Source organism: Dysidea avara, chromosome 5, assembly GCF_963678975.1.
Source record: "Dysidea avara chromosome 5, odDysAvar1.4, whole genome shotgun sequence".
Classification (NCBI taxonomy): domain Eukaryota; kingdom Metazoa; phylum Porifera; class Demospongiae; order Dictyoceratida; family Dysideidae; genus Dysidea; species Dysidea avara.
The window spans coordinates 16,350,641-16,374,320 of record NC_089276.1 but is presented as its reverse complement, the minus strand read 5'-3'; the positions used below and the strand labels follow the sequence as shown (position 1 = coordinate 16,374,320).

Here is a 23,680-nt window from a genome sequence, read left to right as displayed (position 1 = left end):
CACTTATGTTTGAGAAGGATGATCACTTAATCAAATTTGATCTGAAATCTGGGTACCATCACCTGGACATATTTGAGGCTCATCAGACCTACTTAGGTTTTTCATGGCCGGTTAACCGGATCCCCAGGTATTTCATTTTTACTGTCCTGCCTTTTGGGTTGGCTACTGCTTGCTATGCCTTCACAAAACTGTTAAGGCCACTGGTCCGGTTTTGGAGGGGGCAAGGTCTGAGGGTGGTCCTGTACCTGGATGATGGAATACTAGCAGTAAACGGTTTAGAGTTGGCCGCCCAAGCAAGCAGGCAAGTACAACAGGACCTGGCTAAAGCCAGCCTTATCGTAAATGAATTCAAATCCCAATGGCAACCAGTTAGAAAGCTTACCTGGCTAGGCTTCGAGATTGACCTTGGACTAGGACAGCTAACAGTCCCAGATAGTAAATTGGCTTGCTTGTGTGAACTACTACAGTCCCTCTTAGGGAAAACCTTTGTCCCAGCTAAAGTACTAGCAGGAGTGGTGGGCAGGATTATCTCAATGTCACTGGCCCTGGGCCCAGTCACCCGATTGATGACATGTAGCCTTTACACAATTCTGAACTCTAGAGGTTCATGGTGCATGCTATTACAGCTGTCTGATGAGGCTAAACAGGAGCTAGAATTTTGGCTTGCTCAAGTCAAGCAGCTCAATGGGCAGAATCTTTGGCCTAAGCCATCTGCGGTGAGAGTAGTTTATTCAGATGCCAGTGACACAGGTTATGGTGGGTATACTGTTGAGCATGGGGGTCGAATTTCCACCGGCCAGTGAGATCTGGAAGAATCTCATCAGAGCTCTATGTGGCGAGAGCTCAGGGCTGTTAGAATGGTTCTAATGTCCTTCGAGTCACAACTTCAAAATGAAAGAGTTCGCTGGATTACTGATAACCAAAATGTGGTAAGAATCATCTTGCATGGAAGTAAAAAGCCTATATTACAGAGAGAAGCCCTGGAAATTTTTAATGTTTCGGTAAGGAGTTGGGTCCGGATTGAACCAGAATGGATCCCTAGGGAAAGTAAACAAATAGCGGACTACCTCAGTAGGTTGGTGGACTTTGACGACGGGATGCTGAACCTGGTAGTTTTCAAGGAATTAGATGCTCTGTGGGGCCCTCATACAATAGACCGGTTTGCTGACTGGTGTAATACCCAATTGCCACGTTTTGATTCCCGTTATTGGTCCCCAGGGGTATAGGCCGTAGATACCTTTACGTCAGATTGGAGCTCCGAAAACAATTGGTGGTGCCCCCCTCCCTCGATTGCTACAGCATGCCAGGGCAACTAAGGCACAAGGTACTCTATAGTTGTCTCCCAGTGGAAGTCAGCCCCCTTTTGGCCCCTGCTCTTCCCGGATAGTTTACACCCTACCAAGTTTATCAAAGGGATACGCCTGCTCCCCCAATTAGAGACATTGTTTTTGGCGGGCCGCTCTGGGGGCAACTTGTTCAAGGGAACCCCTAATACTCCAGTACTGGCATTGAGAATTAATTTTCACTAAGGGAGCTGTTCCTGGTAAGAGAATCTAATCCAAAACAGCCAGCTGTAAAAAAAGTGTGCGGCCCTCAAAAAGGCTATGGTGAAAAAAGATGTGAAATCCAAGGTGGCGGCCAAGAAATGGCTGTAATGGTAGGTTAATGGTAAAAATTTTAATGACAACAATTCAGGTGAATTTTTGTGCCGCTTGGTCTTGGCAAAAAATTCACCTAAATTGCCGTTATTAAAATTTTTACCATTAACCTTCCATCACAGCCATTTCTTGGCTGCCACCTTGGATTTCACATCTTTTTTCACCATAGCCTTTTTGAGGGCCGCACACTTTTTTTAAAAACTGGCTGTTTTAGATTAGATTTCACTTCTTTTTGTATTTGTATACCCCAAAGCCGGCCATTTGGGATTTTTTTAACCTGTCTTTTTTTCTTTTCCACAGTAAGAAGAAAAGAGGAAGCAGATGTACTTTCAATATTTCTGATTTTATCAGTAAATTTACAAACTATATATATAATACATATATTTATTACAGAACTCTCCATGGTGGTTTCTTTGTAACTGAACACTCTACAAAGTGACTTCCTCTTGCTGCTCTCGCTACAGGGTGCATTGTTTGTAGCTGAACAATCTACAAGTAACTTCTTCTAGCTGATCTATCTACAGTGTGGTTTGTTTGTAGCTGAATTCTGTGCAGGTGATTTGTTTGCAGGTGATTTATTTGCAGCTGAGCTCTTTACAGAATGGTTTCTTTGTAGCTGAACTCTCTACAAGGTAACTTCTTCTAACTGATCTTTCTACAGGGCAATTTGTTTGTGGCTGAATTTTCTACAGGGTGATTTCTTTGCAGCTGAACTCTCTACAAGGTGGTCTCTTTGTAACTGAACTCTCTACAAGGTAATTTCTTCTAGCTGATCTCTCTACAGGGAGATTTGTTTGTAGCTGAACTCTCTACAGGTGATTTGTTTGCAGCTGAACTCTCTACATGATAGTTTCTTTGTAGCTGAACTCTCCACAAGGTAACTTCTTCTAGCTGATCTTTCTACAGGGTGATTTGTTGTAGCTGAACTCTCTACAAGGAAACTTCTTCTAGCTGATCTCTCTACAGGGAGATTTGTTTGCAGCTGAACTCTATACAGGTGATTTGTTCGCAGCTGAACTCTCTACATGATGGTTCTTTGTAGCTGAACTCTCTACAAGGTGACTTCTTCTAGCTGACTTTTCTACAGGGAGATTTGTTTGTAGCTGAACTCTATACAGGTGATTTGTTTGCAGCTGAACTCTCTACATGATGGTTCTTTGTAGCTGAACTCTCTACAAGGTGACTTCTTCTAGCTGACCTTTCTACAGGGAGATTTGTTTGTAGCTGAACTCTCTACAAGTGATTTGTTTGCAGCTGAACTCTCTACATGATGGTTTCTTTGTAGCTGAACTCTCTACAAGGTAACTTCTTCTAGTTGATCTCTCTACAGGGAGATTTGTTTGTAGCTGACCTCTCTACAGGGTGATTTTTTTTTGTAGCTGAACTCTCTACAAGGTATCTGATGTCTCTACAAGGTCACTAGTTTGTAGCTGAACTCTCTACATGGTGGTTTCTTTGTAACTGAACTCTCTACAGGGTGACTTCTTTTAGCTGATCTTTCTAGAGGGTGATTTGTTTGCAGCTGAACTCTCTACATGATGGTTTCTTTGCAGCTGAACTCTCTACAAGGTAGCTACTTCTAGCTGATCTCTCTACAGAGAGATTTGTTTGTAGCTGAACTCTCTACAGGTGATTTGTTTGCAGCTGAACTCCCTACATGATGGTTTCTGTGTAGCTGAACTCTCCACAAGGTAACTTCTTCTAGCTGATCTTTCTACAGGGTGATTTGTTTGTAGCTGAACTCTCTACAGGTGATTTGTTTGCAGCTGAACTCTCTACATGATGGTTTCTTTGTAGCTGAACTCTCTACAAGGTAACTGATGTCTCTACAAGGACACTAGTTTGTAGCTGAACTCTCTATATGGTGGTTTCTTTGTAACTGAACTCTCTACAGGGTAACTTCTTTTAGCTGATCTTTCTAGAGGGTGATTTGTTTGTAGCGAACTCACTACAGGTGATTTGTTTGCAGCTGAACTCTCTACATGATGGTTTTCTTTGTAGCTGAACTCTCTACAAGGTAACTTCTTCTAGCTGATCTCTCTACAGGGAGATTTGTTTGTAGTTGACCTCTCTACAGGGTGATTTTTTTTGTAGCTGAACTTTCTACATACAAAGTGACTTGTTCTAGCTGGTCTCTCTTCAGGATGACTTGTTTCTAGCTGATTTCTCTGCAGGGTGATCTGTTTGTAGCTGAACTCTCTACAGGATGATTTGTTTACAGCTGAACTATCTACATGGTGGTTTCTTTGCAGCTGAATTCTCTACAAGGTGACTTCTTCTAGCTGAACTCTCTATAGGGTGATCTTCTCGTAGCTGAACTCTCTGCAGGGTGATTCGTTTGCAGCTGAACTTTCTACATGATGGTTTGTTCATAACTGAACACTCTACAAGGCAACCTCTTCTAGCTGATCTCTTTACAGGATAACTTGTTTCTAGCTGAACTCTCTACATGGTGATTTGTTGGTAGCTAAACTCTCTACAGTTTGATTTGTTTGTAGCTGAACTCTCTACAAGGTAGCTTCTTCTAGCTGATCTCTCTACAGGGAGATTTGTATGTAGCTGAACTCTCTACAGGTGATTTTTTTTGCGGCTGAACTCTCTACATTTTTGTTTGTTTGCAGCTGAACTCTCTGCAAGGTAACTTCTTCTAGTTGATTTCTCTACAAGTTGACTTGTTTCTAGCTGATCTCTCTACAGGGTGATTTGTTTGTAGCTGAATTCTCTACATGGTAGTTTCTTTGTAGCTAAACTCTTTACAAGGTGGTTTCTTCTAGCTGATCTCTCTATAGGGTGATTTGTTTGTAGCTGAACTATCTGCAAGGTGATTTGAACTCTCTACACGGTTATGTTTTCTAGTTGATCTCTCTACAGGGTGATTTGTTTGTAGCTGAACTCTGTACAGTTTGATTTGTTTGCAGTTGAACTTTCTACAAGGTTGTTTCTTTGTAGCTGAACTCTCTACAAGGTAACTTCTTCTAGATGATCTCTCTACAGGATGACTTGTTTCTAGCTGAACTCTTGACAGGATGATCTGTTCATAGCTGAATTCTCTACATGGTAGTTTCTTTGTAGCTAAACTCTTTACAAGGTGGCTTCTTCTAGTTGATCTCTCTATAGGGTGATTTGTTTGTAGCTGAACTATCTGCAAGGTGATTTGAACTCTCTACAAGGTGATGTTTTCTAGTTGATCTCTCTACTTAGTCTGGATGACTTGTTTCTAGCTGAACTCTCTACAATGTGATCTGTTAAGTGTCTACCTGATCTCTCTATAGAGTTATATCTTGTTTGTATAGCTGAACTCTTTTACATGGTGGTTTTTTGATTGGTTGCTGAACTCTCTCTCTCCACGGTGACTTGTTTGTACTACAGAGTAACTTGTTTGTAGCTGAACTCTCTACAGAGTGACTTACTTGTAGCTGAACATTGCAGAAAGTAACTTGTTTGTAGCTGATCTAGATGAACTCTCTACTAGGTAGCTTTTTTGTAGCTGAACACTTTACGCAGTGACTTGTTGTAGCTGAACTCTCTACAAGGTGACTTGTTTATAGTTGAATTCTCTTCAGTGTGACTTATAATGTTCTGAATCTCTACAGCAACATATTTGTAGCTGAAGTCTCTACAGGGTGACTTGCTTGTAGCTGAATTGTCTATACGATTAACTGTATGTAGCTGAACTCCCTACAAAATAACTTGCAATGTAATATAATTCTATAATGGAGTAAGTTATAAACATAGCTGAATGCTTTATTAGGGTGACTGTTCTATTAGAGTATCTCGATCTCGCATATACTACACGTAGTTGGCTTTGGAATCATAACTCAGTGGTTTTTAATCCGATTCTTCTGACTTGTTTCTAGCTGATCTCTCTACAGGATGACTTGTCTCTAGCTGATCTCTCTACACGGTGACTTGTTTCTAGCTGATCTCTCTACACGGTGACTTGATTCTAGCTGAACTCTCTATAGGGTTTTCTGTTTGCAATTGAACTCTCTACAGGATGGTTTCTTTGTAACTGATCTCTCTACACGGTGACTTGTTTCTAGCTAATCTCTCTACACGGTGACTTGTTTCTAGCTGATCTCTCTAAACAGTGACTTGATTCTAGCTGAACTCTCTATAGGGTTTTCTGTTTGCAATTGAACTCTCTACAAGATGGTTTCTTTGTAGCTGATCTCTCTACACGGTGACTTGTTTCTAGCTGATCTCTCTACACGGTGACTTGATTCTAGCTGAACTCTCTATAGGGTTTTCTGTTTGCAATTGAATTCTCTGCAGGATGGTTTCTTTGTAACTGATCTCTCTACAGGGTGACTTGTTTCTAGCTAATCTCTCTACAGGGTGACTTGTTTCTAGCTGATCTCTCTACACGGTGACTTGTTTCTAGCTGATCTCTCTACACAGTGACTTGATTCTAGCTGAACTCTCTATAGGGTTTTCTGTTTGTAATTGAACTCTCTACAGGATGGTTTCTTTGTAGCTGCTCTCTCTACAGGGTGACTTGTTTCTAGCTGATCTCTCTACAGGGTGAACTTGTTTCTGGCTAAACTCTCTACAGATGATTTGTTTGCAGCTGAACTCTCTACATGGTGATTTCTTTGTGGCTGAACTCTCTACAAGGTGATTTCTTCTAGCTGATCTCTCACAGGGTGATCTGTAGCTGAACTTTCTACAGGGTCATTTGTTTGCAGCTGAACTCTTTATATGATGGTTTCTTTGTATGTACAAGGTAACTTCTTCTAGCTGATCTCTCTATAGGGTGACTTGTCTGTAGCAGAACTATCTGCAGGGTGATTTGTTTGTAGTTGAACTCTCTACAAGGTGATCCTTCTAGCTGATCTCTCTACAGGATGACTTTTTCTAGCTGAACTCTCTACAGGGTGATCTGTTCATAGCTGCACTCTCTACAGGGTGATATGTTTGCAGCTGAACTCTCTACATTGTGGTTTCTTTGTAACTAAACTCTCTATAAGGTGATGTCTTGTAGCTGATCTCTCTACTGGATGACTAATTGTTTCTAGCTGATCTCAATATAGAGTTAAAACTTTCTCTATAGAGTTATAACATGTTTGTATAGCTGAACTCTTTACAGAGTGGTTTTTTGATTGGCTGCTGAACTCTCCAGCTACACGGTGACTTGTTTGTACTACAAAGTGACTTGTTTGTAGCTGAACTCTCTACAGAGTGAGTTACTTGTAGCTGAACATTGCTTAAAGTGACTTGTTTGTAGCTGATCTAGATGAACTCTCTACTTGGTAGCTTTTTTTGTAGCTGAACCCTTTACGCAGTGATTTGTTTGTAGCTGAATTCTTTACAGAGTGACTTGTTGTAGCTGAACTCTCTACAAGGTGACTTGTTTATCGCTGAATTCTCTTCAGTGTGACTTATAATGTTCTGAATCTCTACAGCAACATATTTGTAGCTGAATTCTCTATAGGGTGACTTGCTTGTAGTTGAATTGTCTATAAGATTAACTGTATGTAGCTGAACTCCCTACAGAATAACTTGCAATGTAAGTTATAAACATAGCTGAATGCTTTATTAGGGTGACTGTTCTATTAGAGTATCTCGATCTCGCATATGCTACACGTAGTTGGCTTTGGAATCATAACTAGTGGTTTGTAATCGGATTCTTCTGTACTACTGCATGGACTTTCTATGATAATTATTCCAGCCACACACCGATTTTCAGCTCACTACTCTAAGCGGTTTGCCTGGTAGGCGTGAAAACTATTAGTTTTTTATTCATAAAAAATCGATCGCGTAATTGTGACACAGGTTGGGTTTTGTGTTATATCTCGATGGCCTTTAACTGGATTCCTTTCAAACCACAAAAAGGCACTCCTACGATAGTTACTCCATCTACATAGCAATTTTCAGCTCATTCCTTCAAGCGGTTTACCCTGTGGGCGTGACAGACCTTCGACCTTATTTTACGCAAATAATCGGTCATAACTCCGTGAATGTTCATCGGATTCCTACCAAACTTGGTACTGAGATTCGCCTTAATGAGCCTTTTAAATGTGCCAAATTTCAGCCCGATTGGAGCACGCATTCGTGTTTTATTGCGGATTTTGCAAAGTGTGCGAAAAGAAGTAAAAGAAGATAAAAACGAAGAAATAAAACCCAAAATTTTTGCCTGCTCGTATCTCGGAAATGGCTGGTGCGATTTTCTTCAAATTTGGAATGTGGACTCCCCTATATTGTTATTATTGTTATTATCTACTTTACCAGTTAGGCACTGGAGGGTGTACACAGAAGGCAGAGCCTGTTCGAGGTGTTTACCCATAGCCTAGGAGCCTAAGCGAAAATCTTTGAGCTAAATATCCTAAAGTGAAACGGGACAAATACCTAGAAGGGGTGAAAAAAAAGCCAACCCCATCGTGACTTGATCCGCAGGCCACCCAGATTCCGGCCAAGCGCCACGCTCGGAGCCAACTTTGGGGAGGCCACCTAAGTAGGGAAATGTTGTTGTTATTATCTACTTTACCAGTTAGGCACTGGAGGGTGTACACAGAAGGCAGAGCCTGTTCGAGGTGTTTACCCATAGCCTAGGAGCCTAAGCGAAAATCTTTGAGCTAAATATCCTAAAGTGAAACGGGACAAATACCTAGAAGGGGTGAAAAAAAGCCAACCCCATCGTGACTTGATCCACAGGCTACCTAGCTGGCACCTCTGTAGCAACTTTGGTTTCAATCGGATAAGGAATCACGGAGCTACAAAGGTGTGAAAATCGCGTTTACTTTCTTCCTGTAAATATACTCACGGTGTGGCGCGCTGGCTTCTTGAGCCGCACGACACACTACCGTGTGTCTTGATCCCTATGCAAGAATACTAAAATAAATTTAAAAAATAATAAAATTAATTAAAAGTAATTAATTAATTAAATTTTTTTTTAAAAAATTAAATTTTTAAATAATAATAATTAAGCCAGTGGTCGTGGTTTGAGGGTCTGGGAGTTCTCACACAGAGTTCTGGTCCCAGTCTAGGGGACCAGTAAAGGAGTGGTGCAGCCTAAAGGGCTGGTACTTATGACCTGGAGGTTGGTCACAGCCTAAAGGGCTGGTTTTGTATGACTGGAGGTTGGTCGCGGCCTAAAGGGCTGGTATGTACGACCAGAGGTTGGTCACAGCCTAAAGGGCTAGTAAGTACGACCGGAGGTTGGTCACGGCCAAAGGACTGGTGTGTATGACCTGAGGTTGGTCACAGCCCAGGACTGGTATGTATGACCCAAGTGAGTGGTCACAGTCTACATAGGGGGCAAGTGCATATGACCAAAGGAAAGCTTTAGTCTAGAGGACGGATGTGCTTGCCCTAAGGTGTATATTCAGCTGGTGTATGGCCCCAGGTTGGTCACAGTTATGGGAGCTGGTATTGTATTCCTATAGTTACCACAGCTGGGAGCCCAAAAGGACTGCTTGTAATGTCCCTAGGTATGGTATGGTCTCAGCCAATGAGTTAGATATGAAAAGTCCTGGCCAGTGGGATGGGGCTGCTGTGAACAGCTTAGTAAGAGGTAGCAAGACACCCAGTGGGCATCCCCCCTGGGTTGTGAGGGATGTTCAGTATTGTCTAGTTAAATTTATTGTTGTATACTAATTTCCCCGATTCTAGAGGTCCTCACACTTGGGTCATGGACAGTACTCAAGGAGATCCAGGATCCCGAGCTGCAAGACCTAGCCAGTAGGCTTCCACAAACAATCTTAGGAAGCCGGGCAGAATCTACGGTGAAAAAATACTTGTCTGCCTTTAGAAGATGGAAGAGCTGGGCGCTACAGCATAAGATCCCAGTAATCCCAGCAAAAGATCATCATGTCGCTCTCTACTTGCAGCATCTGGCGGACGGGGTGGGTTCCAGATCAGCTGTGGAGGAAGCCTGCAATTCTCTGGCATGGGTGCATTCGACTGCCAGTTTAGTCTCACCAACAGTTTCCCCATTTGTAAAGGCAACACTAGAGGACCTGCAGAGGTCACTGGCAAAGCCGGTTAACAAGAAGGAGCCACTGACAATAGAGATGCTTACGAAAATGGTAGAAGACGCACATCGGAGTGGAACTTTATCTGACCTCCGTTTGGCTGCAGTATGCTTACTGTCATTCGCAGGTTTTCTCCGATTCAGTGAGCTTGTCAACATCAGACCTTCTGACATGGTTTTCGAAGAGGATTATCTGGTTGTTAAAATACCTCATAGCAAGACAGACCAATTGAGGAAGGTTGATGAGATTCTTATCACCAGAACTGGGAGATCTACCTGTCCAGTTGCTAAAGTAGAAGAGTATATGGAGAGGACTGGCACTGGAAAGCAAGACAAAAGGCTTTTATTCCGCCCAATTTGCAAGGCTAAGTCAAGTGATAGACTGAGGGAGTCGGGGTGTATTAGTTATTCGTGCTTAAGAGATCTCTTTAAGACGAAGCTTAGGCAGTTGGGATATGACCCGGCTAAATTTGGCTTACACAGCTTAAGGGCTGGCAGTGCTACTAGAGCAGCCAATGCTGGTGTGCCAGACAGGCTATTTAAAAGACATGGCCGATGGAGATCTGAGAATGCCAAGGATGGCTATGTGGAAGATTCCATTGATAAGAGGCTATCTGTCACCAACCAGTTTGGCTTATAAAGAGAGTTTTTCTTGCTTCAAAATTTGTGAGTTTTCTATGCTTTCTTTGTAAACCATAGTGTTGGTTTAAGTTTTCATTAACAGTAGCCCACGCTTGGTGTGGCACAACCCAAGTTGTAGTTGTAAGTGTAATAGTATGATGAGGGAGGTGTATTTTCTGTCGGTTGAATGCGATGAATTAGACAGAAAATAAGTTCCTGCATGAATACTATGGGTCACGTGAGCCTTCTCATGTGATGATAGGGTTTATAAGTGAGGTTTGTGGGTTAGTGTTCACTCTACGCCACGTGTTAGTACAAGTGGGCTTCCCCCCCCCCCACCCTCCCATTACTAAGGTGTATGTGTTCATGCATTGTTTTCTCCTTAACTATTTTGCAGATGAAGCAGCCACCACGAGAAGCTGGAGCATTACATATTTATGTAGTAGTTATGTAGTTGTTTTGTGCACACACACATGAGAGTGGAGCTCTTTTAGGGTTTTTCCTGTTAGGCAAGAAAAAAAAAAGCCTATTAGGTTTTTTCCTGAGGCCGTCCTGGGCTGGACGGTCTCAAATTTATTATTTTTGTTTGTTATTACCTGTGGCTAAGCCCCCACTCTCCAGTATGTATCCACATTGGTAGTGAAAAGTTCTCTGTATGTAGTTGTAAGTGTTGGTTTAAGTTTTCATTAACAGTAACCCACGCTTGGTGTGGCACAACCTCTCTCTAGTGTTGGTTTAAGTTTTCATTAACAGTAGCCCACGCTTGGTGTGGCACTACCCAAGTTGTAGTTGTAAGTGTAATAGTATGATGAGGGAGCCTACCGTGCATTTTCATTATGGTATCTTGAGCACGGTAGGGATGTAACACTACTTATTGTTTTACTGTGATTTAATATCGTGCACTACTCCAGCATTTTCAGTACTTTTATCGATGTGCTATGGTCCCTACTCTAGTTGAAAATTCCAAAGAATTTTGTGTACTTGTTTAACATCAAATCCAGCATTAAAACTAAAAGAACCCTTATGGAAGTAGAAACATTGAATTTTAAAAATTATGAAAACTGTGTTTTGGTGTGCCTACCTGCACAGTCTAAATTACGCTTCATATGACTACCATTTTACAAACTCACATGTAACATGTACTTTTGGTGATCCTACAAGTGTCTGATCCCTGTACTTTTCCTTTACCTTTTATCTCAGTCTTACTAGTCATAGTCTTCTTGATACAAGGAAACCACATTAAGGTGTTAATTTCCATATCAGTACTTTCCTTACAAACGTGTACAGCTAAACTAGATGGATTGTTAATTTTGAGGTGGCTATGGTCTAGACTTATGGTGATTAATTCACTACGAGAATAGACAATAGTCATCATGATCTTTGAAGACCTAGCAGCATTTATGAACATCAGAAAACAGGACATGGCAACTCCACCTCAGCTGTACTTGTAATACAGTAGTTTGTTTGCTGCAGAAAGCAGGGCACAGTAACCGTCCCTCTTAATGATGTTTCACATAGGATACTTTTACCAGAGGCTTACCTGAGAGATTAGATGTAATGAAGCAGTCACCAGAATACAACAGCCATGTACAATTTCTAATAGAACAGTCACATTAGTATATGTGACCAAACCGGTCTTATCGCCCATTTAAAAGTATTGAGATATGCCGGTTTTAAGTAGTTAATGTGTTGTAGCTCACCAATAGTTGAAGCTATGTGTACCAAATTTTCACACGTTTTACACCAAATCCTTACCTTTCAGAGCATCCACTGTAGCACAGGCCGCTTGGAGTCCGCTAACTCGTGAAGATACAGTAAATGATAACAATCACAACAACAACAAAATCAGTGACACACTAACTCCAAGTACAAAAGGATGTCCTAGAGTTACAAGTGTTTATTAGTGGCATGCAAGTTGTTAATACCTATACAAAGATCTGTTAGTTACAACATTACTGTAGTTCATAATATTATAGTAATCACAGTATTACACATTTCCCCTCCTTGTAAGTACATGTCCCATGTCAAGGAACCCCATCTTGATAGCGAAGTGGCTTACGTCGATTTCTGCGTTGCGGGTATCTTCTCAAGTTATTTCTGTCCTCACTTTGTGGGTACAGCAGTACTTCTGGTGCCTCAATTTCCTCTTCCTCATATTCATCTACCAGTTGTAGGACAGTTCCTGGAGGTGTGTTGATGCTGTCTTCTTCTATTGTATTTTGCACTTGACTATCTTGGGTTCCACTGCCAGGCTGGCTTCTATCTCACATTTGCTGAGGACATGGTTTCAAATGTTCAAAGTTCACTACTTGGCGTCTTCTACTGCGCGTGTCCTGAATGCAGTATACCAGATCTGAGATCCTCTTTATGATTCTATATGGGCCAGTCCATGGGCAGTGTAGTTTCTTTGCTTTATGCTTTCCTACCATTGGGGTAAATAACCAAACCAGATCTCCCTTTTCATAAGGTTCACCGTGTACCTTTTTGTCATAGTGTTCTTTCTGTCTGCAGGCAGCCCCTAGGGAGTGCTTTCGTGCAAGTTGATAACTTTGCTCTAATGACTGGCGGAGTGTACTCACATACTCTAATGGGGTGACTGGAGGAGTGTTGGGATTCCCATAAATGATGTCAAGTGGTATCTTTGCTTTCCTTCCATACATCATATAGAAAGGGGAATACCCAGTGGAAACATGCTCGCTTGTGTTATATGCAAAACACACCTTTGCCAAGTGGCTTTCCCAGTCCTCACCCTGTTCATCTGTAACTGTAGCCAACATAGCCAGAATAGTTCTGTTGAGCCTCTCCACAAGGCCATCACCCTGTGGGTGGTAGGCGGTGGTGTGTGTCTTGTTGATTTTTAACAGCTTGCTTACTTCCTTTACCAAGGTGGACTCAAATTGTGCCCCTTTGTCTGTATGCAGCTGTTCAGGGATCCCAAATCGACAGAACATGTTATCAACCAGCCTATTAGCTATTGTTTTGGCCTCTTGGTTGGGAATTGCATAGGCCTCAGCCCATCGTGTAAAATAGTCAGAGACTACTAGGATGTACCGGTTGCCATTGCTATTTCTAGGGAATGGACCAACAATATCTGCGGCCACCATTCGCATGGGGTATCCACATCTGATGTTTTGTAGTGGGCCTCTGTGCTTCTGGGTTGGTCCTTTCTTTGCAGCGCAGTGTGGGCAGTTCTAGCACCATTCTTTGGAGCTTTGAAAGTAACCTGGCCAATAGAACTGTTCTTGCAGTTTCTTAAATGTCCTGTCTTCGCCCAGGTGCCCACCCATCCTTCCTCCATGTATTTCCTGTAAAACTGAGGCCTGGTGGTCCTTGGGGACTACTAATTGGAAGTGTAGTTAACCCTGGCCAGCCTTCTCAAACTTTCTGTATAGAACACCATGTTGGAGCACTAGCTGGTCCCACTGTGGGTTAATTCTCTATGATGTCCCTTGAGATGAGCTACAGGTTTACAACCTGCTTCTTTAGCCTGTAGCACTGGCCCAATGATGTCATCTTGGGACTGTGCTGTTTGCAGATCGATGTCTGTAGTTGACCGCTCCCTCTCAGCTATACTGGTTGCTGCCACCTGATGTGTTCCTTCATTGCCACAGTGTGACTCAAGTCAGTGGTATTGGTTGCACGGCCGAAGTGACAGAGAATCGGCATTTGAGTGACATTTTCCAGGGCGATGCACAATTTCGAAGTGATATTCTTGCAGTTGCTCAATCCAGCGTGCTAATTGGCCCTCTGGTTCCTTGAAATTCTGCAACCATGTTAATGATCCATGGTCAGTTCGAAGCACAAATGGATTACAAAGTAGGTAGGGACAGAAGTGCTGGATGAATTTCACTGCTGCCAGCAGTTCTTTCCTCGTGACGCAATACTTCCTCTCTGACTTACTTAAGGTACAGCTGGCATAGGCAACTACAACCTCCTTCCCTTTATGCTGCTGGGAGGGCACAGCACCAATACCATCATAGCTAGCGTCCGTGTCCAGAATGAACGGCTTGGCAAAGTCTGGGTAAGACAGGACTGGTGATGTAGTTAATCGGTGTTTCAACACTGCAAACGCTTCGGAGCATTCTTTAATCCATTAGAATTGACGTCCCCTTTCTGTCAGTCTATATAGTGGCTTTGCTATAACTGCAAAGTTGCTGACAAAACGGCGGTAATATGAAGCCAACCCTAAGAATTGTTGCACCTCTTTCACTGAGTTAGGTGCTGGCCATTTTGATACCTTGTCTGTTTTTGTAGGATCAGTTGCCACTCCATGTCTTGATACCACATACCCTAATTAAGCCGCAAGTTGGCTTCTCATAAGCGTTGCAGAACTATTCCAAGTTTTTTGAGATGTTCGTTGAATGTTCTTACCACAATTATAATGTCATCGAGATACACCAAGCATTTGGACCTCTGTACTCCTGCTAACACCACATTCATTAGCCTTTGGAAAGTGGCAGGTGCATTACAAAGACCGAAGGGCATTACTTTAAATTCGAAAAGCCCTTCGTGAGTAGTAAAAGCTGTCTTTTCTCTGTCCTTTTCATCCATCTCGACTTGCCAGTAGCCACTTAACATATCCAAGGTACTAAACCATTGGGATCCGCTGAGTGTATCCAATGTATCATCGATACGGGGTAGAGGAAAAGCGTCCTTTGTAGTAACTGCATTCACCTTGCGATAATCCACGCAGAAACGCACTGTGCCATCCTTTTTCTGTACTAATACAACTGGGGACGCCCACGGGCTTTTAGAAGGTTGGATAACACCTTTTGACAACATACTACTCAGCAAATTTTGCACTGTTTCCTTACGGTAAGGTGGCGCCCTTCTTGGTGGCTGGCGGATTGGTGAAGCATCACCCACGGAGATAGTATGTTTTAGCACGTCAGTCCTCCCTAAGTCATCTTCATTAGCTGTAAAGACATCTGCATACCCTAGAAGAGCATTATATAATTCATGCTGCTGCCCTGTGGTAAGTGAATCTCCACTCTTGGTCACCAAATCCCACAGGAGCTCTTGTTTGTGAAGAGGGATCTCATCCTCATCTGTGGAGGAGACATGGCTATCGGAGTCTGGTTTCACGCTCGAAATATTAACTTTATCATCCAGGGGAGAAGCCTTACCAATCTTGCTACCCTTGTAAAGTGTAACAGCCTCTGTTGAGAAATTTGCTATTCTCATTGGGATGGTTGTATGGTGTCCATCGCTGACTGGTGTCACTACGGAGGAAGCTACTACTATAGGACTTTCTCCTGGCAATGCTTCCACTAGCCATGTAGGCGCACTGTTAGTAGGGCTGGATGTCACTGTCATCACTTCTAGCTCGCTCAGTGGCGGGAGTTCTACTGTCCTTTGTAGTGCAACTGTGATTGTGGATACACCAGAGTCCGCTTGTAGCTGCTCAGTCATCTTACTTTGCAGTGGTATGGCACGTCCATGCATGTGTAGTATTCGTTGCTCGTATTGATGACGCACTGGTGTTTTTCCAAAAGTTCGAGCCCAAGTATCGCTTGCATGCTTAATCCTCGCGCCACCAAAATGTCGGTGCTGACTATTTGGCCTGGAAGTATGATGTCTATGGTTGCCACTCCCTGTACTACGATGGGGCTGCCTTCTACGCCTACTAACTGGCTTCCTCCCCAAGGTTGTAGCGCGGTTGCTTCACCACTGTTGTTCCCCAATAGCTGCTTCCACGTTTCATTATTAAGCAAGCTCACAGAAGCACCCGTATCTAACATGAAACTAACACGTACCTCCGAAACAATACCAACAATATGGTACGCTTTGGCGGTGTTCACTGCCAACAAATTAATGACATCATTGTTACACACAGTACTAAGTGAAAATTCTACATTACTATCTATGCTATAGTTATCTATATCAGGTTTATGGGTCAATTCAGAGCCTTCGTGTGCCTGACCCTTAGCACTGAGGGCTGCTAGTTTCCCGACGTACGGCCGGTAGCACACCCCCTAGCATAATGGCCTTCAACTCCACATTTCCTGCATATGATTGGATGCCGTGGACCTGTTGCTTCTTGCTTCTTGGATGTGTTCGCTGTCGGTGGCAGGTACGGGGGAGAACTTTTGTCGCGACTTTTGTATTCCACATGAGTGGCGATTGTATTCTCAAGATACTCCATCCTCAATGATAGGGATTTCAACAGCTCCACTACAGCGTCCTGTCTTGCTTGGATCGTTGCGATAGAAGCATGGTTTCCATCTTCTATGTTGGCGTCCACGTTATCAGATGATGACGTCACTGCTGCAACTTTGTGGCCAGGTGTTAATGAGAGATGAGTCTCCGCCTCCAGCGTATATGTTACAGCTTCATTCAAATTTTTTGGACGTCGTTGGCGAACTGATAAGGCGATCGTTGGCTTGTCAATAAGACTGAGGAATCGGCTTAGTGACAGTTGCTCCCTTGTCTTATCATCCAGATCAGGGAAAGCTCTGTCTGCTAGGCTATGGAGGTTGTCCGCCAAGTCACCCCACGATTCTTTGTCCAGATGTTTCCTGGCATGAAATTCAGCAGCATAGAGATCTTGCTTACAGCTGGGTTCGAAACGCTCACGGAGAGCTATTTTGACGTTTTCATAAGTGGACTTGGCGTCTTAATTGAGACGTTCCCACGCAGTCTGGGCTTTTCCCGTCAGCCGGACTTGTAACCAGAGGAGCTTTGTTCCTTCATTCCACCCGTTTATCTGCGCCACGCTGTCGAAGTGGGAAATCCATTGGTCCCAGTGGGTACTCTGATCCCCATTATAAGCTTCAGGCATTATAAGTGGACAACTAACAGGGTTACGAGTACCTTCTTGATCTTGGGCACCATCGCCAGTGACGACGCTATTTGATCCAGTAGACATTCCGGTGGTTCAAATACAGTTGATTAGTGATTTTCTACAAGAAACAGTACAGCGAGAACAGTAGAACTTAGCAGGTGAAATGGCTGACCTCAACAGGTACCGTTATCAAACTATCTGTCACGGTACCACAACGTTTAAGCTTAGTGGTTGATCTGGTCAGCCAGTAGTGTCGACTATGCCAGTTGTAGCACAGGCCGCTCGGAGTCCACTAACTCGTGAAGATACAGTAAATGATAACAATCACAACAACAACAAAATCAGTGACACACTAACTCCAAGTACAAAAGGATGTCCTAGAGTTACAAGTGTTTATTAGTGGCATGCAAGTTGTTAATACCTATACAAAGATCTGTTAGTTACAACATTACTGTAGTTCATAATATTATAGTAATCACAGTATTACATCCACTGTGCAAGTAGCCAACAGCTAAGTTTCCCACCATTTTAGATAGTTTTTAAACCATGGTTGACAATATCAGGCAAGTTCCAAAAGGGGAGGGAGGTGGGGGCCTGGAAGGAGGGTAAGAGGCTGTTCAAAAATTGAAAAGGAAGGCGTAGGGATTAATTATGCCAAGTTATGGGCCATTCAGGTCTCAAAACTGGCTAAAATGAAAGGAAATTCACAGCAGAGATATTTATTCAACACCATGGAGCTGTACAGCCATCCAGAGGCTGACCAGAACTCCGTTTAGGCCCCACACCACACGTACAGATTGCCACTGGGCTTGGTAAAAGCAGCCAGCAAAACCAGACCACTCCAGTCTAGCTGATTTTGATTGTAGTATATTCATGTAGCTTTGTGTTCTGGGTGAAAAATCCATTCTGCTGACATGGGCGATACGACTGGTTTTCCCAGACTGGGTCACATATATGCTGTAACAAAAAGTAATTTATGTGAAGGCCATGAAATAGAATTATGTATCATGTTAGATGGCAGTTTTCCTTTATGTCTCTGCCATTTGTAATTCTAGGGTCATGGGCAGTACCAGAAGGGTGATCAGGGCAGTAGATATCTAAAAAGGCAGGGGCACAGCCCCCAAGAAGCTATTGGTATTTTACATGTTTTAGGACTGAATTTTTTATGTAGAGCAGTTTACTGTATACACAAATATCTAATATACTTTCTAAGTGGTCTACATTGATAAAGTTAGAACTGTATGTAGGGATCAGTGACAGTCATGATTCAGCTATAAGCCTAAAGTAAATTGTCATAAGGATGACATAGCTACAGTACAAAGGACCAATAAGAATTCCTAGCAGGCTACCTAGCTAAGTGTGCTGAGGTTGGTGCTATACAGATGCAAGTTTTCATACTCTGGAGGATTCTATTCTTAATAGTGTTACATATAGTGACCGTTTTATTAGAGTATTTGACTGAATTCTCTTTTAGAGTATCTTGATTTTTTTGGGAGGGGGGAGGAGGGAGGGCATGTGTTCCTATCTGGATCCACCAATGATGGTGTTAATGCAACAAGTGAGGCTTTTGTCACACCATTTTGTGGTTGGAGTAATTATTGAATATAATAAAAGAGTGAATGCCCTTGCCATTCCTGTATCTAGTTAGCTACTTTAAGCAGCTTAAAGTGTCTATCTACAGTAGAACATCACGCAAGGACTGAAGAATAAAATACTCTTTAAAGCAAGTTGCACTGTACATGTATTGTGTGTAAGACATAAGTCCATTAGTTGATATTTGTTCTTAGAGACACTTACCCTGTAGGTAGTATACAAAATATCTTTCCATTTAAGCACTGGAGGGTGGGCACAGAAGAGAAATGCGTATGAGGCATTTACCACAAGCTTACTGCAGGTGTCTTAACAGAAAATTCTAGTATAACTATTTAAGTCCAAGAAATGTATGTCTAATAATTGCTTATACAGATTCAAAGCTGTAGGAGGGCAGTTTCATCAAATGTGAGACTTAAGCCAAATGATTGAAAATTCTCTAGCAGGAATTTCAATTAGGGATAAAAAAAGCAGTGAAACAAGGGAGATTGTCTACACCTTAAGATATACAGTATACTAGTGGGGATTTAATCCCTAATTCAGTCATGGATGTAGACTGTAGTAGGAATTTAATGTCAACTATTACATCTTCAAGTGTAGGCGACCTCCTTTGTTTCACTTCTTCAATCCCTAATCAAACTTAAACTTCCTTCTACTTATTTGCTTACTGTTTAATAACACTATTATGACTGCAAACCTTCATGGTCCTTGCTATAGAGTACTACCATATTGTAGGGGGATATATAATATTATGAATACTTGATCCTGCATACTGAGCCTGATACAGTGGAACCTCGGTGATTCAAACCCTTGGGGACCACTTAGTGTTCAGATAACTGAAAAGTCCATAATTCTGAAATTGTGCACAAAATCGCCTTAATACAGTGTACTTAACACTTTTGCTAACAATAAAAATTTGTGACTTACTGAGCGAAGACTGAGTGTTCTCAAAAAAATTCTATTTTGTACTAACAACGTCATGAAATAAACTGGGTAAAAATATGCATACTACATAAAAATTATGCAAGTTTTAATCAGTTCAGTATATGCATTGAAACAAAGCTTAAATCAAGACAATCTATACACCATCAGATTTTCCTTTTCATGGAGAGTAAGACAAGCTTTGTTTCATGTTTTACAGTATAAGGCATGTGAGTTATGGACGCATATTTATGCTAAGGTAGAAATAAATTTTACTGTCGTCATTTCATTGTTGGAATGGTTTTTTTCTTTGTCCACACGGATATGCCAGCTCATAGTGAATAGACTGAGCCAAACCCCATCTTTGTAGCTTGTTTATGATCTATTAAATAAGCACCTGTAATTTATTTGCTGTATTGTTGCTGTACAAATCAAATTTATGTCTGTTCCAACTGTCTAGCACGATAACTCTAACACAAAAGGCCAAAACTTTGGGTGTCAACTCCTTTGTTACTATAGATAATAGAGAAGCAACAAAATGGAATTCAAGGAATGTGCAAAAATGACCGGCTTTTTTCTCAGCAAGTCACATTTTTTTATATTTTTTACTGCTCTATTATGATACACACACTACTCTAATACTTAGAACAATCACTTTTGACATCCAGTTATTAACTGAAAGTTTGGATAAGTGGAGTTCAGAAAACTGAGAAATTTCACCATAATATTATATTACTGCTTTCACTTTTGTTCTGACACTTCCATGCTTCGCTGTACAGTCAGTGCTGTACAGTCAGTGCCCGGTATGTACAGTATTGCTATACATGTGTTCACATTAGGTATTGCAATGACTGGAGTATCAACTGTTGGTAATGAGACTGTAACTAGTAATCTCCTCACCAACTACTCAAACATTAGAGATACTGAAATGGGTCTGGTTGCTCGTTGTGTGTCTGGACTAGGACCTGCTGTTAGTGATGATAATAATGCACTGGGTTTATGGTACTTCAATGGAGTTCCAATGCCATATGGACTGTGTGAATTGTCCTTGGGTAATCCAATGCAATCACATATAGCAAGTCTCATGAATTTTATTGGAGTGATTAATTTGTGGCAGTGTATAGCATCCTTGACTCCAGCTGCAGAAGGTGTTTATACATGTGTTATACTGGACAGTTCAATGATGAACCAAACAACAAGATTGGGTGTGTACTTTAGTGGAAGAAGTAAGTCCCTTGATAGGTACCCATAACCTCATTGATAACCATCTTTTGTCTCTCTACACAGCTGTCCCGATGATAGACCCTCCATCATTACCTACTGTAACAGTTTCTGTTGGTTCTCCCCTCACATTGCCTTGTACCTCACGAGGTTCTCCCCCAGACACATTCACATGGAGGAAGGATAGTGGACCAATGTTGCAGTCCACTAGTATTACTACAGTGGAGCACACTAGTACTACTGCAGTGTTCCATGCTAGCTACTCCATTGATGGTGTTACTTTAGATGATAGTGGATCATACACATGTACTGTGACTAATCCTATTGGAAGTGATAGTGAAACCATAAATGTTACTGTCATTGGTATGTTTTGCAAACGATTAGAAAAGTACACATCATTCACGTACAGTGAGAAAAAATTGTGGGCTGTTACTTACATACGTGCAGTCACAATCATACTGCACACATTATAGGAGCTACATGCACCTTTGAGAAGCAAGTTGATCAAATGTGCAATGAATTCTCAGTTATGTAGCTGAACACATTTGACTTGCTGTATCCATAGTGGAGTTCAGCATAAGCAAAAATATTTTAATTGCTCCGTTAATTGCTGTTATGCAACCACCGGATGCTGTGGTTAGTGATAAAAATGTACAAAAACCATTGGGAAATGGATGACTACAGATGTGAAAACTTTGTTATACATAAACAAAAGGGGATACTCCAGGCTTTTAAACAGCACTGGAAACTACATTGATTTCTACATGTTTTGGTGGTTGTCTGGTCGTCATAGGTTATGTGGTTGGCTAGTTACAAGCTGCTGAAGTTGAAAATTCTGGCAACAAATGTGTTCTGGAATCGAGGAATGCAAAAAGATGCTTAGTTTTCTATGTTTTGATCAAAGAACAGCACAAGAACAAGCATTAGAATCTCTTGGATAGTGTTTACAGGTGCACTAAATATCATGTTTGCTTGTTGGCCCGCCTGGTTGATTGTAGCGTTCACATTCGATGGAATCATTGAAATTAAGTGGTTTTCAAGTATAAACTCATAAGTGTTTTTTTTCCGTTGGAAAGCGTTGTTTTGTAAAATCTTGAACTTTATGGTTCCATAACTCGCTAACCTTTTATCCTAATACCAGCAGACAACCATGAAAGGAAACGAAAATCAATGCAGTTCCTATCTATGTACAGAAAATTGGAACATACCATATACTTTGTGAGCAACGGAGGTTTTATTGTCAGTTATCATCGTTTTCCCAATTGCTTCAATACATTTTTATGGACATCGAGAGCATCCAGTGGTTGTGCAATATGCAATTGATGCTAATTGCATTCCCAGATGCTTACACTAAACTCCCCTATTACTAAAGAACATACATTAATATTGGACAGTTGCTGTAATAAATTCGTCATTCTAATAAATTGGATGATTTTTGTCTAGAGGAGCATGTTTAGATGTCACAAAACTACAGTATTTAAAGATACATGTACCCGTAATTGCACTTATGCAATGATTGAAAGGATACCCTTAAACAATTAAAATGTGGTGATTGTGCACTTAAATGATTAGTGGAGCATGGCAACCATACACCCTTAGTGATCTGACCGCATTTATTCTAGGCTGAAACTACATACCAATTGGCAGTGTTGGGGCAATTGTATAATTTTTAAAGGTAACTCAAAGTATTGCTTGCAACTAAAACTATTTAGCTTTAGTTACATATTATCCATAAAATAAAGTAACTATAATAATATTACGTAATATTACTGTGTGTCCACAGCCTTAAACTGTCATGTGTGCAACTACCACCTTATCATGTGACATGACTGCATTGGTGGACAATGTGTAAATCTTGGTTATAATTGTATTCAAGAGAAAGAAACTAGTCAATCAGCTTTATTTCATAATTTGAGGTGAACTTCATTGGTTTGTTGTGGCTAGGCGTTACTCAGTGGAATAGTAATGAGATTGGTAACTTAGTTACTTGTAGGAATAAAATTACTTAATTATTAGATTCATTACAGTAACTTCATTGCTTAGGTAACTGTGTTACATTTGTAAGTAAGTTACTTGAGTTATATTGACTAGCTTTTATAGCATATTTCGTTATATTACTTAGTTACCACAAAAGTAATAATATTATATGTGACCGGATTTGCAAAAAGGTACCTTTTTCACACACAAAATTTGACCTATTTTTTGAACTTTAAAGCTTCATAACTTTTTGATTATGTCATATAATTGCTTGAAATATTCAATGAATGTAAATATAGTATCTGGCTACATTTTCATACTAAGAGCAAGTTAATCAGCGTAAGGAGTCAAGTGCTACATCATTTTGTTTGTTGGTATATCAAATGTGTGGAAAAGGTACCTTTTCGCAAATCCGGTCACATATACATAACTTATTACATAGTAATGCATCACCCCCAAACACTGCCAATTAGCCACTAGATTTATATCATAACTATCAACTGTGGTCTGTGGTTTCAAAATAATTTCTATAAACAAGACAACTAATTACCTATCTTAAAGGACACAAAAGAACATAAGTCGTGTGCATATAGATGCTTTTCCTAACAGATACTTTGTTATCAGCATAACACAGGTTGTCCACCGAATTTGTACACATATAAGCTATAATGTATGATATGCAGATTATATGTGTTATTAATTTGTTGTTTGTAGCACACAGTCTTCAGGTAACTATTGAGCCAGTGACAAGATATGCAAACTCAAGTGATCAAGTTACATTTTCATGCTTAGCAACTGGTTTAGGGGCTAATACATTTGTATATGGCTGGTTGCTAAATGGAGTTCCTGTTGAAAGAGAAACTAAGTCAAGTCTTGAAGTTACTGCATCAGAAGACAATGCTGGAGATTATGAATGTACTGTTAGAAATGAATAAA

General features: G+C 41.2%; 2 protein-coding genes across 2 annotated transcripts in view; both read left to right on the top strand.

Moving 5' to 3' along the window:
* Positions 1 to 18,139, top strand: part of LOC136256344 (probable outer membrane protein pmp20) — a 41,930-nt gene extending 23,791 nt beyond the window's left edge. Inside the window, exon 4 of the mRNA XM_066049278.1 lies at positions 18,091 to 18,139. Coding sequence (XP_065905350.1) covers positions 18,091 to 18,116 — 26 coding nt within the window. The 3' untranslated portion in view covers positions 18,117 to 18,139. The remainder of the gene's footprint in view (positions 1 to 18,090) is intronic.
* Positions 18,140 to 20,351: 2,212 nt separating this feature from the next.
* Positions 20,352 to 23,679, top strand: LOC136255050 (carcinoembryonic antigen-related cell adhesion molecule 1-like). Its single transcript, XM_066047769.1, has 3 exons — positions 20,352 to 20,772; positions 20,834 to 21,130; positions 23,459 to 23,679. Exons 1-3 carry the CDS (start codon positions 20,352 to 20,354, stop codon positions 23,677 to 23,679), a joined length of 939 nt encoding a protein of 312 aa, XP_065903841.1.
* The last annotated feature ends 1 nt before the right edge of the window (position 23,680 follows it).

Excerpts from the sequence above, each read along its gene's own strand:
- LOC136255050 (XM_066047769.1), top strand. The coding sequence starts at position 20,352 with ATGTACAGTATTGCTATACATGTGTTCACATTAGGTATTGCAATGACT. Across the intron at positions 20,773-20,833 it reads TGTGTACTTTAGTGGAAGAA|CTGTCCCGATGATAGACCCT; the intron begins GTAAGTCCCTTG and ends CTCTCTACACAG. Across the intron at positions 21,131-23,458 it reads CATAAATGTTACTGTCATTG|CACACAGTCTTCAGGTAACT; the intron begins GTATGTTTTGCA and ends TGTTGTTTGTAG.